General features: G+C 46.9%; 1 protein-coding gene across 2 annotated transcripts; it reads left to right on the top strand.

The window, feature by feature from the left end:
- Positions 1-708: 708 nt before the first annotated feature.
- Positions 709-12399, top strand: LOC119446265 (troponin C). 2 transcript variants are annotated; one of them, XM_037710651.2, is made up of 5 exons: positions 709-859; positions 2109-2136; positions 8244-8387; positions 8995-9246; positions 11692-12399. In XM_037710651.2, the coding sequence occupies exons 1-5, from the start codon at positions 857-859 to the stop codon at positions 11718-11720; spliced, it is 456 nt and encodes a 151-aa protein (XP_037566579.1). In that variant the 5' UTR covers positions 709-856; the 3' UTR covers positions 11721-12399. The 2 variants fall into 2 exon arrangements, with proteins under 2 accessions (XP_037566579.1, XP_037566578.1); XM_037710650.2 differs by lacking the exon at positions 709-859 and having other exon boundaries at positions 2073-2136.
- Positions 12400-17145: the final 4746 nt, after the last annotated feature.

Below are 17145 nucleotides of genomic sequence, written 5' to 3'. Positions count from 1 at the left end.
CAGCGTGCAGAGAAAGAGGGCCACAATTCGACTGGCGACGTCGCGGCAAGCAGCGACCGGCGGCTAACGTTTTTCGGCGTCGCCCCGCTAAAATTAACCCTGGCCCACCCTAGATCCAAGACAGGCGTCTACGTAACAGCGTGCGCAAAAAAAGATGCACATATCAAAAAAGAAAGGAGCTCAGTGGGGGGAGCTCGGCTTCGCGCGTTCAAGTTACCGCGGCGGTGTTCGGAATTACTACGCCACCGCCTGCCGGCAGTTCACTGCAGCGCCGTGAACCCTACAGCCGTAGCCCGTCCAATCAGGAGCGAGAACTAGTTTAGACGATGTGTGTTCCTACGCAGCCTTTCGTTAGCATTTTCCCGCATTTCTCGCGCAATTATCAGGTTACGAATGGCTCCGAAGATGCGCAGCCAACACGCGTGTGACCAAGCGGCTATCGTTCCATTAAGGAACAGACGCTATGGAGCGTAAACAGGGTGCTATTTTCGCTCGCGTAGCAAGACGCCCGCTCGCATTGGGATCGCGGTGAACGGAACTCGCGCGGAGCTGAGCCGGCGCTCCCCGCGCCCGAGGTTCCTGCGCCCCTGGCCGGACACCGGCGCTGACGTCACAGGAGGCCCCAGTCACGTGACGGATCCTCCGGCGCGCGCGGTGGCTGTTTCTGTTTGTGATGCTGCGCGCGAGCATCCAAAAATGGAGCCCCGGGCCGAGCGATCGCTTTGCGCCGACACGCCCGCTCGCCAGTCGGGACTACCACGCGACGGGGGAACGGTTCTCTCGGTGAACAAACCTCGGCCAGACCGTCCGAAGCAGCGGTACAGGGATTTGCCGTCGTAGCCCTTCGTGATTCAACATGGTAAAGTTCCGATCTACTCTTTTCTATACGCTCATCATCCGTTAGTTTGGCTAACTAAGTGTCTAACGGTACCTTGTCTCCGTGAAGCCCGGCGCGTGCTTGCTTGAGTGCGATAAGGCACCACAACGTCGTGACGACGTTCGTCAATGTACCTTGCAAAGAAGAAAGATACAATAAGAACTAATAGAAAGCTCAAGATGCTGAAGGAAGAGAAGCGAAGAGATGCACATAACCGCTAGAATTAAAATTTACCCCGCAGTGTACAAGGGTTCAACTTAATTAACGACGCTCTTGAAAATGTAGATGTCCTTCTAGAATCAAGATCTGCTCGGTTTCCAGGTCTTAAGTAGCTTTTGCGGATGAACTAAACTTCTATGTTGTTCCAAAGGAGGTACGACGCAGCGGACTGTGATTCGTCAGGCTAACCACAATCGCAGAACGAGTCATTTCAAAGATGCGAGAAAGTCATATTAGCACCGCGTCTGCCTAGCTCCTGTCTGTTTTTAACGTCAACTTCAAACGTTTCCGTCCCGTCTCTTTCACCTTTTCGGAATGTCGACCCTTCCGTCTCACGGTGCTACAGTGGCATGCACGAAAAAGTAGTCGATCTCATTCCACACCGTCGTACGCCAGCATAACAATTAGTACGTTTCTGGGTGTCATTGCCGTCTCACTTTTCGAAACTGAACGCTAGGACCGAACTATTTCATGCAATCATATCTTCTATGAGCGCGGTTGGGAGAATGCTCAAAGAACCATAAGACCTTGCATGACCCCAACTAGATGTTGTTGTTCTTGCTACTTTACTACCACTAAAACGTGAGCCGTTTAGTTTAAAATGAAAGACCTGGTGCACTAAAGCTGTTTAACCTGCTTCAAGTTAAGAAACATCGAAAGACAATAATATTCAAGAACTGTCGATTCACTGTTGATGATAGCATTACTGGAACGCTGCAAGACTTCAATTTGCTTTAACCTTTTCAACAGGATACTTATATGAGATGGAGCAATCAACGTCGCTACACAGATATACTGTTGTGTAAGTTATATACGACTTGTACGTCGAAATTCCCGACCTGCATAATATGAACTCGCAGAAGCAAAACGATCGAACCTTAGCTTCGACTGCCACTAAAGTTGAGTGGTTGGCTTGGCCTGTAATGTTAGTGTTAGCTTGACACTTTAGGTGATCCACTGTACATTACGTGCGTACTAAAGTTTCCCTTAAATGTTGTTTACTTGGTTACAGGATGACCTGACGAAAGAGCAAGTGCAGAGTAAGTTTGATTGTTTTTTCCCACTCGAACCACCACCTGCATATCTTCCTCTCATAGGGAGGCTAAACAGAAACGTAAAATAAGGCTACGTTAATAGGTCATGCAAACAGTCACCCCCGTTTGCGAAAATTTCCCTCCTACCTTGCACTACCTATGATGCCGACGACGTCGCAATTTCAGCGCTACTTCTTCAACTTGTGCTTTTTTGTATATCATGCAAATTCTGATGAGTCTTCCTGGTTGAGTTTTTGTTTACGTTAGAATGAACTAAAACCCCTTTTCGCAAAATAAACAATTAAACAATGGTTGCCAAGACCTATGACGTCCTGGCGAACCAGTGCGGAAATTTGAACGGGGCATAGCTGGGGCTTGCCTTCTATTTTTACGTCGTTTTGTGACCTATAGCAATTCTGTAGCAAGTCCATAGCAAGTCCACAGCAATCTTATAGCAAGTCTATAGCAAAAGGACACACATTGTTTCATTCCATAGGCGCAATGCGCCAATCGCTTAACACGGTATTTTTTTCACAAGTGGCCCTTTAATGAATCTCTGTCTCGGTAGCCTTTTCTCGCGTGATACTTCACAAAGACGGCGTGTTACGTTACAAAGACACTTGTACTTGTTATGAGTGCTTTAGTGGTCCCAAAATGATTACGCTTAAACGACAGCGGTTGATGATAGCTGCAAGGTTTGCAGCACACAGACAAGGATGGCACCGTCGGGGTTGAATAACCGAGAACATTTTTGTTTGCAAACGATGAAAACGCACGGTCGCCAAACTTAACTATCGAGTTATCGAGAAAAAAAAATACCGAGAAAAGATTATAGATAGGTATAGTACAGAATTGGCGTGGAGAAGTTTAATGTTCGATGTTAAACGAATATATCGAATTTCGGCGTATGCGAACGTAGGCAATTATTCTTCTCGGTGTTCAATTATGATGCCTGCAAATGCGATACCGTGCTAGAAGTAACTAACCTTCAAGGAAACTGCGCAGCATCGAGTGAGAAACAAACTGACAATGTCAGACGAAGGCATCCAAGTTGCGCAGACGTATACCAGTGGCGTACTTTGATTGTATGCGAAAACGGCTCGGTTGGTAGAGGCGACCGAAATACACACTCAGCCTTGAATTTGGCGTCTCGCCAGGGCAACAGTTCGTGTCCGCTGCACCCCATTTCTTTTTCTTTATTTTCCTTAAACTCCGGTCGCTTACATTTCTCGCTGGCGCTTTTGACTCGATAAAAAACATTCAATATACACTTTTCCGGAATAATGAAAGCAGATTTGTGCGATAAATACATTTGCTACGTGCAGCATATTAATAATGAATCGTTAAACTATTATTTATTTGTTGATTACAGCTGAAATTGCTTTCTTAGGGGCATTCTCTGGAAAGCGAGTTACAAAAGGTTGCATTAATGGCGTGCGTCAGATGTGACCTTGACGTTTGGAATCTTCGAGAGCAAGGTTGAAGCGCGGATGTTAGCGAAAGCACGCTAAACTAAGAATGAAGCAGTCGCTGCGTTACAAACTTTTTAATTAAACATAGTGAGTGTTGATCACCTGATACGACCGCATGCGCTGCTAATACTTCCACAAGCAAAGTAAATAAATCATGACAAAACGTATATAGTCCGCCAGCCACTGCCGCACACAGACTGCACAGAACGTTAGCTCATTCGCCAGGGATGACGCCACTAGCGGGAGCTATGAAGGTAATTGGTAACTATGACGGCAATTTCATGACCCCCCAAAAGAAGAGCCAAGTAGTCAAACCACTCAAAGACCCTGGCGAAAAGTACGCAGTACTTCCGTATACGCAAGTATTGTGTACTTGTTTTCACGTTTACCCTTTCAGTACCATGAATCCTTAGCAACTTGCGCAACTTTCAGTCGTTCTAAGAAGTACTTCAGTTTGCGCTACAGTAGCACATTGTGCCCAGTTTGCGCGCATAGCTTGTCCGCCTTTCTTTTTTTTTCTTCTTTTTTTTCTTTTTTTTTCTTCAACGTTTCTACTATGTCATGCCAGCTGGGAGCTCGCCCGAAGGTATAGCGTCCAGCTGGATGTAGCCGAGGTAACTAAAGAAAAATAACAGCGAACAAAGCGCTTGACACTTTTTGTTGCAGAGGCGCACCCACCGTGCCAAACGTGATGTACTGCGTCAAAGAATGTACACGCGTTCAACATCCTCTTATTCAAACACTTGCTCAGACACGATTACACCCGCCATTGGTTTCGTTCGCGCAGGATAACCTTACAGAAGCAAGCTCTCTAGCGCACCTTTTTTTTTTCTTATTTTTAATAATTATTATTTTTTCGTATCGCGAATGCTCTTAAGCTGAGATGCGCTCATGATTTTGTCACCATTCGGCACGCATTTCTCCAACGTCTCATGCATTTTCTTTTGTAGCGCTTCTGTAGGAATCTTGTCATCTCCGCGCCCTCTCACATGCGCGCTAGAATGCTTCACTGCGGTACTAGATTACATGAGGCGAAGCACGCTCTTCAGAACATGCGAGCGAGCTAGCAAATGAATGAATGAATGAATGAATGAATGAATGAATGAATGAATGAATGAATGAATGAATGAATGAATGAATGAATGAGTGAGTGAGTGAGTGAGTGAGTGAGTGAGTGAGTGAGTTGAGTGAGTGAGTGAGTGAGTGAGTGAGTGAGTGAGTGAGTGAGTGAGTGAGTGAGTGAGTGAGTGAGTGAGTGAGTGAGTGAGTGAGTGAGTGAGTGAGTGAGTGAGTGATGGCCAAAGACTGCGCCCAAAGGAGCTGTCAGAACATGAGGCGACGAGCAGAGTGAAAGAAGACGAGGCATCGCGTAAATGTCGTCAGCGCACTCCAAAACACGCGGCTCGCACGTTCTAGACACAAGTGTCTTGACCTCCGTACGCAGTTATAAATAGTACGGACGTGTGCAGATCAGGACGCAGTACGAGAACTCCTAGCCCATCCCAACGAATCGTCCCACTTCCTTAGATTAGTGACGCTAGAATGCCGGTTACATTAAAAGTGTGCATTTACTTTCGCGCATATGTGGAACATGAGGAAGCAGGCTTCGGGTCATAACAAGGTCACCTCGCGGCCGAGTTTGCTGGAATGGTGCACTAAAAACTAAAAGGTGTAATTTTTGCCGGCGTACAGGAGTTGTCAGCTTACATTCGAATTATTTCTTCAGCAGTGGTAGTTATGTCATAGAGGATGACGAACGTGACTTTGTGGGTCCTCTTCCAAATAGTTCTTGCGTTTCATTACCCGCACGACCCGAGAACTCAGGGCGGTGCATTTGTACGTCTGTTGCTCCTACACTAGACCCTTCACCACAGTGCAAGCTAGTACTAGGTGAAGCACGCTTTCCGTGGAGAACATTGGCCCAACGTGCATCACTTAGAGAGAAATATCAGTGACAAACTGTTTGTTTCTATCTATAATCAGTGCAGCCAGGTTCCTCCCTTATGATTTGCTTGATGTGCTACAATAATCAGTTGGGTTTGTTTAGGTGGAGTTGCAAGGATAGCTGCATGGAATATCTCGGGCTTGGGTTGCAAGAGGGAATAACGTCACCGCCAGACTGCAGATGCATTTGTGATAGAGGGCTGGTATATTGACCAAATTTATCAGTTAGCATAGTGGTGACTGAAAGACAACGAACAATTCCTTTACAGTTCTGTATTTTTAGTGCAATGCACATAAAAAAATAACACCCCAACCCCTAAAAAAATAAACTAAAGAGTAACAATTAAGCCACTTCCCATAGGCGTTGCTATTTGACGCCAACAGCAGTATCGCACGCCACCTGAACCGCAGGCTTAGCTTCAGTCTCACCGCTTGAAAACTCTGGACGTTTCATAAATACAATGAAGAAAGCTGTCGGTGATTAAAAGAAAAAAAAAGTGCTTCAGTATCGATGCTGTCACGAAGTCGACGAGGCACACAAACCAGAATCATGAGGTCACCTCTCGCAAAACGTCTCTCACTTCCTTTGAAGGGGCGGCTGCAGGGCAAGAACGCCGTGCCGAATCGCTTGTTCAGAGCGAAAAAAAAAAAAAAAGAAGTGGGGGCTCGCGCTCTCGGCCCTCGCGTTTACGCCCGTCCCGGCCGTCCCAAGTCCTCCAAGAATAGCTTGCCCGCAGGCATGCCGCTCTGCTCGGTGGCCTGCGGAGATCCGCTTGCGGCGTTTGCGCCTCGCTCGCTCGGATGCTTCGCCGCTCTGTCGACACCCGCCGGCGGCCGCCCACGTGCGCTAGGCCTAGCAGCATTCTCAGAAGCAGTGTTATAGCTGTATATACAGGGTGTTTCAGCGAATACGTTCAAAAAAATTTAAGGTTCCCTGTGGCAGATAGCACAATTGTAGTTAATGAGCTGGTCTACTCGAAGAGGCGGACATTACTTGCACAAAAAAAATTAAAATGAATAGTCGACTAATTGTAGATGGTGATACATTTCGCTGCGCCAAATATTAAAAGTTCTAAATGTTTTTATATAACATTCATAGGTGAACACTTCTTCTTTGAGTCAGATAATAAACACAGAGATTCACCTTCCACCATTTGTGTCAGAAATTTAAGGCATTGATTGCTTTTAGGAACCTCATAACTTTCTCAAAGGGAAGAATAAGCGTTTCCTCACCTAAGAGAAGAATTGAGTGTGGTGGAATGTGGGCCTTGTAAAATTTGTAAATATTTATACTGAGGTCGATATATTAAAAGTGTATGACGCTTAAACCCATGCCTCGCGCTCTGCAAGTGCAGACTGCTGTTCTCCCAGATATAGGTAGGAGTAACCGCTTGTGGAAGATTTGTAGGCGGTGGTATAGAGAAGCTCGTCGTCATGAGATCGCTACGTTGCCAACGTGACTTTGAAATCTAGACTGTAGAAACGCATGTAGCTAACAACCTCTCCTATGCTGGACCCGTATATACTAAAATAAGCGTAATCTTGGGTTACGTCAGACGCACACACTAAACATTGAAACACTATTAGGGGTGTTTTAAAGGGCAAGATCGAACCGTTAAAAGAGAAACTTGCTTGTCAAACTCTCGTGTAAGATATTTTGGCGCGTACCAGGTGATCAGAATTAATACAGTTTTCGAATGCGCTGCTTCGGCTTCTGTCATCGCAGGTGTAGTTTGAGCACGCTGTCGTGTGCGATACATTTTGAAACACTTTTTTTTATAATCTAAAGGGTAATTATGGGTGTTTGTCACAAGAAAAACCGGCACCCATAAGGATTTAAAACTTACAGCATTAAGCGACCAGTCAAAACAGCACCCTTAAAGGTGTAAAAATGTCTAGTTAAGGGTGTAAGAACACTCGTTGTAGTGCAACTGTAACGACGGGTATGTCGAGCCACGCACGAGCAAGTGAAATATGACCAGTTGGGAAAAGGGGCAAGTTGACATTGGTCAGCCGCAGAGTGTTCGCAATGAGGCTAGTACTCGTTTAGTGTCAGTTTCAACAATGTATGCCTATATAAATCGTGTACGTAGTCACTGAAACGGTCTGGTGATGACGTGTATATGTACGCGCGTAACTAGCCCATATTCACTATATGTTTATTGCTGCCCTTTGTCTGTCTGTCTGTCCACTTTTTACCCTATTAACTTCCGCCTCCTTTACGCCCCCCCCCCCCCCCCCCCGAAAGAAAAAAAGAGATATATGACCGATTCTTGGAAGCTATAGGCAGTAATGGTGCAGCTATCAGAAATTAGTGCTACCTTCGTACTTCTAAGGATAGCAAATAAATAATATGTAGATAATATTGGGCCTCAAAAAAGACTGGTTTCTCACGTTCGACGTCAACGTCGCTGCTACTGGGCTGCTACTGGTCTAGAAGAAGGAAGAAACATAACATTTCTGCACATACCTGTTTCATGCGTACCTCGTTTTATAAATGCGCTTCGACGAACGGGAAACGAAGTCAAAGGCACTTTCATTTCCCATCTGTCAACGAAGCTTCTTCTATGTGTGTCTGTTTCGTGCTTGTGGGCTGCACCGCGCCCGGCGTTTCTTATTTGTCTGTCAGCGTACACGTTTCCGGAGACGGTGTTCGTTCACTCATGCCTCGCTCTCCCTCTCTCTCTGTCCGTGCAGTGTTGCGCAAGGCGTTCGACATGTTCGACCGCGACAAGAAGGGCTACGTGCACACCAACATGGTGTCGGCGATCCTGCGTACGCTGGGTCAGACCTTCGAGGAGAAGGACTTGAAGGAACTCATCTCCGAGATTGACCAGGACGGTGAGCCTGCCTATATATCCATCCCTCTGTCGGCACCCACGTGACATATAGCTGCCGTATGCTTTGCCTCGATCGCGAACGATATAGGAAGGGTTTGCCTAATGTGAAGCTTGAAATATCTGGACAACACGTTTATATATACAGCGGAAAATAGTCCATTGCATTTCCATCAATCGCTGAAGGTATGCCTTAAGCGATTTACTGATAGGTCCGGCTATAACTAAGTATTACGGAACTTATTCATTGAGCCGAGTCAGTTGCAGATGTGTGCCGTGACGGACATTTTGCTAAAATGAGCAGTTCGTTCATTCGACGAAAAATGCATTCTGTAATGGAACATATTACCGGCTCTGAACATACGGAAAATGGGAGCGGTCCCGGTATACCCTTCAGCGCGAGCAGTGGTCGGAACCAAATAGCTTGGGACAATTGTATCGTGAGATCCCGCATACGTTACCCCTACAAAGAGGGCGTAAGGAGTGAGCCAGGCCTACAGAAATGCGCAACAAGAGAATACTTCGCTAAAACGAGCGGTTGGTTGCATACAGAGCGCGTTCAACAAAGACTTCGTTGAACAATCGTCTTCTCTATCCCGCGGCGCGTGCAGGTTCCGGCGAGCTGGAGTTCGACGAGTTCGTGGCTCTGGCCGCGCGTTTCCTGGTCGAGGAGGACACGGAGGCGATGCAGGAGGAGCTCCGCGAGGCCTTCCGGCTGTACGACAAGGAAGGAAACGGCTACATCAACGTGTCCGACCTTCGCGAGATCCTGCGCGCCCTGGACGACGCGCTCACCGAGGACGAGCTGGACGAGATGATCGCCGAGATCGACACCGACGGCAGCGGAACCGTGGACTTCGACGGTACGCGCGCCTCGACCCGCCCGGCCGCTGCGTGGCTAATCGAACTTCAAAGAGGTCGTGGGCGGGGAGGGTTAAGAGGAAGCTTTAGCTCGGCCCCAACTCCGATGACGCCAATTCAAATACACGTAATACGCAGGACTGCTTTTCTGAGACCACCCCAGGGCCGTTTTTTATGAAATTTATGGCTACTGAGAGAAAACGTTAAATTCTAGTGACTGTTGGAACCGGAATTTTGACTTATTGCCAGATCTTACTTACAGAAATTGCCGGAAAGTGGTATGTATGAAAGAAAAAAATAGAGTCATCACGTTTACAAATCGGCAACTCTGCACCAAGAACAGATATCGCAGTTCTGTAAATTGCACCCGTCAGAACATCCAATGCGGACAAATTTGATGCATTATATTTAAATCTAACTGGAATTTGTTACAATGTTTACGAAGGTCTTGCAAAAGTGCTACTCGCATAATAGTGGTGTACTTGAGATCCATGTATAATACCTCACATTTTTCCGCGCTAGATGTGTTATTAGTTGCAATTTACAGCATTGCGATGTCGTTTTTTTTATTGCTGAGTTACAGAGTTGTGAACTTGCTAGTTTCGTTTCCTGAAAATTGCGTCATCTTGGTCTTCGCCCTGTTGAGCTAGTGGTTGAGGTATAACCAGAATCAAACAACACGGCAAATCAGACAATATACGGCCGAATTTGACAGCGCCCAGAGCAAACACTCGGAGTCAACGCGCCTTCAGAGTAACGTATGCCAGATGAACGCACCCTTCATTAGTACCATTGCAGTCACCACAAATGCACAGGGCTATGCTCCTTGTACTATATACAAAAACAAGCAGCAGCGCAAACGGGGCGACGCGCTATTCGTCTCTCTCTAGCTCGTATCGAGTGACATGGGCTCGCTAAGACCGGAAGAGCCTGCGAGCCACGTGCTCTGGCAAGGCCAAGATCGGTTTCAACAAAAGACGAAAGAAGAGCCGTACGCTTCGCGTTATACGAAGAAGCCAGTAGAGAGAGAGAGAGTGCGTGTGGCTGTGAAGAGGAGGCGCGAACCGACACATGCTGACGACGGGCGCCTTCGGTGAAAGAGAAAGAGAGCTGTATTCCGGAGTAACCGGAATCGCGTGTCTTTCGCTCGCCTGTATGCCGCGCCTTCCCTCAACGCCGAGCTGGTGCATGCGAGCGTTCGTGAGTGTGGTCGTACGTGCGTTGGTTCGCTCGCGTAAGAAAGTATACGCCTCCTCGTATGATAGGCCGGTCGACCCCGACCCCGTTTCGTACGGTGGCGTCAACGGTGCGGTGTGACGACGTCTTCGCCCGTCCCGTTTCGGCGGCGGCGCAATGTTTTTTTTTTTTTTTTTTTTTTTTTTTTTTTTTTTTTTATTGGTCGTCACGGTGGTCGGTGTGTCGGTAATGAGGTGGCTGCTTATACAGCGCGTGGGAATTAGTGTCTTTTTTTTTTTTTTTCTTGCCTCGAAAGGAAACGTTTGTCGCTCGATCTATGCCGGGAGTATTCCCGCTTCGTAGAAGCACCTATATGCGGCTTCGCCCTTTGAGAATACGTTTTTAGCTCAGCACAAATTTCGATTTTGCGAATTCGAGTGTACACGTGTGGGACGAAGAAGTGCCTTCGTTAAAAGAAACTCATATATTCCGAGTTGAACGAAAACGATTGCGTCAGAAAGATAATGTTAAATCTTACTGATTGTTAAAAGCAAATAATTTTAATAATACGAAAAAAAAATGTTCTTTCTTTTGTCGGAAAAAAGTCGGTGAGAGGTTCCGGCGCTTACACTACTTCTTGAGCATGCGTAGCCGCTTGGATCTGCTATTTCTTAAGCTCTCGAATGCATGACGTCCACGTACCAAGACTGCAAAGCGTTGAAACGAGCTGTCTTGTATTGGTTGAAAGGAAAGAAATCCAAAAGTATAGGCGGTGGGTATCGTAGCCGACTAACTTGTCGCTGGACATTTGAGTTGTCCCGCGGTCGAGGGAAGGAGAAAGGAAAGGAGAGAAGGGCGAGCGGAACTAATATCAATAAAACAGCCACAGAGACAACAATAATATGACAAGACTATAAACATGACAAAGAAACGGGTACGAGAAAATCAAACGCTATAGTTTTTCGATCCGATGTGTTGTATGTGTGTGTAAATTTGTGTGTTTGTTTGTATGTGTGTGAGGTGGGGAGGGGGAGCAAATGATCGCGCTGCCATCCGGGGGTTGCGATGCAAAGCATCCCTCTTTTATTTTAATTTTGTTTCCTCCATTTTTTCTCTTTTTCTCTTTTCTTCTTCTTCTTCTTCTTCTTCTTCTTCTTCTTCTTCTTCTTCTTCTTCTTCTTTTTTTTTTTTTTGGACTTAGCACGTGTAATCTCTGAATTCCTTGACGTTATCTATTTTTCGACCTTGACATTTTCGCTGAAATTTTGCAGAGTTCATGGAGATGATGACCGGCGACTAGACCAACCGTCCTGCTCGTCGAAGCGCCACCGCTATGGAAACGGCGTTCCGACGACGTGTCCGAATAAAAGAGAAAGGAAACTTCACCACCTCCTTCGACCAGAAGCGCGGAAGCAACGAAATAAAGAGAAAGAAAAAGAAAGCATTACAACGCAATAGCGTGAGCGAGTGAAAGAGAGACAAAATGTTCTTTAAAAAAAAGTATATACATAAAAAAAAAGCTATCCGTGAATAACGGAAGCGAAACCGTGAATGCACAAGCCCTTGCGCTGACTTCACGATGACTTTGTTTTCAACTTTGTTTCCTTTGTTTGCTTTACTCTGTTAACTTTAGCGTTGGCTTGGCCAGTTAAGTTTGTGTTCTCTTCTTTGTAATTATTTTTATCTCTAAAGGTATTGCGTCTCCGTGTTCCGTGACGTGCGCTCATTGTGAGCCCCTTGGTTAAAAGAACGAGTGGTCACGAAAAAAAAAAAAAAAAACTTCTAATGGTGACACGGGGCTGTAAATGTACGTGCATATAGCTGGCCCTAGCTGTCATCAAATAACTAATTTGTGACGTGGACTACACGCTGCATATAGGCTGAGAGGCTGAGGAACGAACAAATATGTTTGGAAACGAATGACGCGGAGAAATTATTCACTGCAGGCTATGTCGAATAAAAATTCGTTTGTTTCTGTTCGTGGTCCTTGCTTTGCTGTTCGTTCGTTTACATTTCTGATGGGCCGTTTCATGTTTGACCGACGCATGGCAGTGACTCTTCTACTTATTTTTTTTTTCATAGTTATGAAATTGTCAGAATGAAGTTGCATATTCCTTTCAAGAGGTGCAGTTTTACGTTCACTGGCGTTTTCATGTTATATCAACAAGTGAGACTGTTATTTTTCTAATAATTATTGAATTAGTAAATATTAATTTACATTGCATTTACAATGCAATCAGGGGCATTTTTCACAACGTTGATGGACACTAAAGAGAATTGTATTAAGCCTAGCGCTGTATGAGTAAATTATATTTTACAATACCAAAAGAATAGAACCAGTCTTACCGTGACAACAGATTTAGTAAGCCAGAAAATACGCTAGAACGAGAGACAAGTGGCGACACCACCGCGAAGTTCCCGCACCATCTCGCTGTGACGTCACATATTTTGACAGCGTTCGCTCGGGGCCTGGTTAACTGTTTATCGCTACCCGCCCTGATTGCTTTGTGGCTGTGGTGTTGGGCTGCTAAGCACGAGGTCGCGAGATCGCATTTCGATGTGGGCGAAATGCGAAAACACCCGTGCACTTAGATTTAATTATGTACACGTTGAAGAACCCCAGGTGGTCCAAATTATTCCGGAGTCCCCCACTATGGCGTGCCTCATAATCAGGTCGTGGTTTTGGGAAGTAAAACCGCATAATTAAAATTTAAATAAGAAAGTTAACTGCTTATCGTTAAGGATGATCTACATTGTAATTCTAAAGAAGCCAAATATTGAACTTAGAAAGTTTCGGTGATATTAATTTAATATTAATTTCGGCATCTTGCTGTTGTCCAAATTTGTTTTGCCTGTTGGAGCGAAGTATAAGCGGTGCTGATATCTTCTTCTGTGAAATCCTCTTCTGTGAAATATCCTATTCTGTGAAATATCCTATTCTGTGAAATATCCTCTTAAACCTTAGTGCCTGAGAGTAAGGAATTCGGCTTTTGCGGTGTCCTGGATGGCAGCATTTAAAGGGCCCTTCACCAGGTCTGGCCATTTTGAGCTGACAAGTGCAGTGCATGCAATGCGCGCAACGACCGTGTCTGCGAACCGCTACAGTTATATGTTTGATCTGTTGCTTCAATAACCAAAATTTGCTTTGTGGCCTGGTGAGGGGCCCTGTAAGCTGGATGGAGATATTGCTCTCGATCGGTGTGTTTCGTAAACGTTCGCGATATGTGAACCTTCACTTACACGAATTTGCCCGTCGAGAAAGATGATATTTTGGGAGATGTTGCGCGTAAAAGTTATGTTCGGATGGGCTGAGTTAAACGATTCAATAAAATGTCCCAGTTTCGCCCTAAGGTCGAAGCAATGAATGCGATAGCAACACAGCAATGTCATATACGAAGTAAGGTGAGCGGCTTTGGTAGCAATATGAATTGTAGTAAACATGAGCTGATTAAGTAAGCAGGTGTGCTGCGGCGTAAGTAGACCGACATGAAGAGAGGCTCGATGACCACGAGAAGGCGCGTGTGAAACGGTGGTGTTGATGAGAAGCGCTTCCCGTGGGCAGCGCGTGCGAAGGGACACACCTGTAGCGCTGCACTGCCGATCCGGGCAGCATTGCATGTGTAGCGTGCGTTGGAAAATGTGGCCCGACTATTACTAACTGAATGAACAAGCGTGGTGTGAGCGCGCACAAACAAACACGAATAGATCACACTGAATGACTGCAGACAACGACTGTCAAAACGCTGGCAGCAAGCATACGCCGCTGCGGGCGAAGGTACGTGCGGTCTATCGCTTCAACGGAAACTGAGCGGCGAATGCACGGCGCATAAAGGTCAGAACCGTGTGGAGATAAGAGACGGTGCGGACGAGCGACGAGCGCGGTTGTTGGCGGAGTAAAAGTGCCCCCCCCCCCCCCGCTCTTTCCGGCGCTGGCTTCCTGCTTCCTTGCTTGCGCGTGGGAGATTGAGTGCGTTCGCTTTCCGTGATAGCGCGCGTCCCCGCACGCTTCCGCTCGGGCATACGGCGCGCGGCGAAGATTTTATCTATAGGGAACCTCACGGCGACGGCGACGGCGACGACGACGGCGACGCCGACGGCAGAAATTCGGTTGAAGTGTCCATATAATTGCTATCGCAATAAAATGAACTAATTGACGGTCTTCTGTGTTTGTAAGTCCATAGTTATAGGAATATGAGGAAACGCAATTGTATAACGCGGGTTTTATGTCACAAGGTGAGAGGAAATTAGACTCTACAGAGTACATGAAAATGTTTGCATAGTTTGGGGCCATCTTCGGGCTGTTGCGAAGTCCGAGGGTCCAGCGGCCACGAAGGTTCCATGGGTGGTGTCGTGCCAAGTGCCGAGAGGAGGAGATTTCCAGTGAGATCAGAAAACTGTTTTATATACACTGTACATGTTGGTATTTTACAAGAAGGGATCCATGACATTGGAGCCGTCTACATGCTAGCATCTTTGCATGTTCTAGCGTTTACATCTCCGAGCGTTTACATGGTCGAGCTTTTTCACAACACTCAAGTTCCACTGTTTTATCCCCTTCCGTTTCCCTCTTTCACTCGACGAGGGAATACACTTTATTTCTTCTTAGCCAATGACAAACTTCAACCAGTTCGCCATATCCCGCCCATGAAGTGTCCCCGTCCCGCCGGGCTCCGCCTCCAATGTCGCCTGATCGCCCCCGCATACCAGGTAACGGGTGACACCTTGGGAACTAAACGTTGATGTGTTTCCCACGGGAATGGTCGACGCTGGCCCCTTTCAAGAATTAGTCGACACACCCCGGCCGCGAGAAACGACAAGCGTGAAGAGCACTTGATATGTTCACGTCTCTCGATGAGGCCTCCTTTGTCCCGAAGGACCGCCAGACGCAACAGGGCCCAAAGCTGTGCCATTTACCGGAAATTAGTGTTTGTCTTCAAATGCACAGCTGTTTAGTTCTAGAACCATAGTTTTCCAATGGTCTCTATAATGATTGGGTTAGGAAAAATGTCGCAAAAAGCCAGACTACAGTACACAGCGGCGGGCAGAGCCATCCTCCACCGGGCAGGAACGGCAACGGATCGAGCTTCGTGCCCTCGATGGGCAACGATCACTTCCGCCCGAGGTCAGAAGCAAGATCAAGGTGAACCCCATACCGAAACACATGAGTCATGAACTCCACGAAGGACGACACAAGGCTCGCATCGACAGACAGCGCCGACAATTCAAGGGTAACCCGTACGTAACGTACGTGCTGGACGTGGCGGCGTACCCAGCAACGGGCCTCTTCACGGTAGCCGCTGTGAACGGGAGAGACAACTCCTTGACCCTCGCGGCCTCCGTCAGGGCAGAGACCCCAGCTGCGGCTGAGACCATAGCCGCGGCGCTAGTAATAAAGCAACATGACAGGGTGGGCAGGGAAGTTCATGTCGTTACCAACTCGCAACAGGCCTGCCGTAACTTTACCAACGGACGAACACCGCTGCTGGCGGCTCAAATTCTAGGCCCGAGGCTGCAAGAATCCCACCAAATCACGTGGACGTCGGGCCACGCGGGACTGGAGGGGAACGAAAGGGAGAATGCCTTAGCTCGAGCGCTAATCAACCGAGCGGGGCAAAACCAATCGTCTCATCAATCCCCACCCTTTACCTTCGTGCCGTCCAATTACTGCGACCGACTCGAGATCCAGTGACTCAACCGCAGGATTTATCCTCCCCCTCACAAAAAGTTCAGCACTGAAGAGGCAGTATCTCTCAAACTTATTCAGACTAACACATTCCCAAACCTACACAGATACAGCAAAATGTACCCACAAACATATCGCGGCATCTGCCCCTGACGCGGCGACACACGCCCTACACTCTTTCACATCTCGTGGGGGTGCGGGGGCAAAACTCAACACTTAAAGACGCCTATAGCACGTCATTTGAGTGGTGGGAGGTACAGCTAACCGGCGATACCCTGGCGGGACAAGAAGCTCTCGTCCAGCAAGTACGTCGAGCAGCCATGGCCAGTGGAGTCCTGGAATGAGGACACCACCCACTCGTCCTCAAGATCAACGACCTCGATGGTCCAAATGAATGTTTTCTCTCTCTCTCTCTCTCTCTCTCTCTAGAGCGTACTGTCGGAAGCACTTTGCTCTCTCTTTATTCTGCTACCACACACCTAACTGAAGACGTGTTTTAGGCTCCGCCCACAGCTAAAACTGTATAAGTATAAACTTCATGTAGCCTCACGTACACACTATTTATAAAGGCCGGTCCTCCGTCTGAAACGTCTCAATGGGTCATACTCTCTTTATATATATATATATATATATATATATATATATATATATATATATATATATATACAAACGAGCTCGATAGAGAACAGAGACATGGCATGGCAAGAACTTCGGTCCAGAGAAACTAGGGCCCGAGGGCAAAAGCTCCCAGGCTTAGTCGGTGGCTCCGCCCACGTAGGCACCGGTAGGCCAAAGGCTTTCCCGATGTGGCCCGATTTTTATTAATCATATCATAAGAAGCCAACGAACAAAGACACCGAGGACAACATAGGGGAAATTACTTGTACTTACTCATTTAATTAAAGAAATGATAAATTAATGGAAAATTAAAATGGATGAAAACACAACTGACCGCAGGTGTGCAACGATCACACGTCTTCGCATGCATGCATTACGCGTGCGATGCTCTTACCATTGAGCTGTGTGTGTGTGTGTGTGTGTG

This window comes from Dermacentor silvarum, chromosome 3, assembly GCF_013339745.2.
Source record: "Dermacentor silvarum isolate Dsil-2018 chromosome 3, BIME_Dsil_1.4, whole genome shotgun sequence".
Lineage (NCBI taxonomy): Eukaryota > Metazoa > Arthropoda > Arachnida > Ixodida > Ixodidae > Dermacentor > Dermacentor silvarum.
The sequence above is the reverse complement of the archived record's forward strand: the minus strand, read 5'-3'. Positions and strand labels throughout refer to the sequence as shown.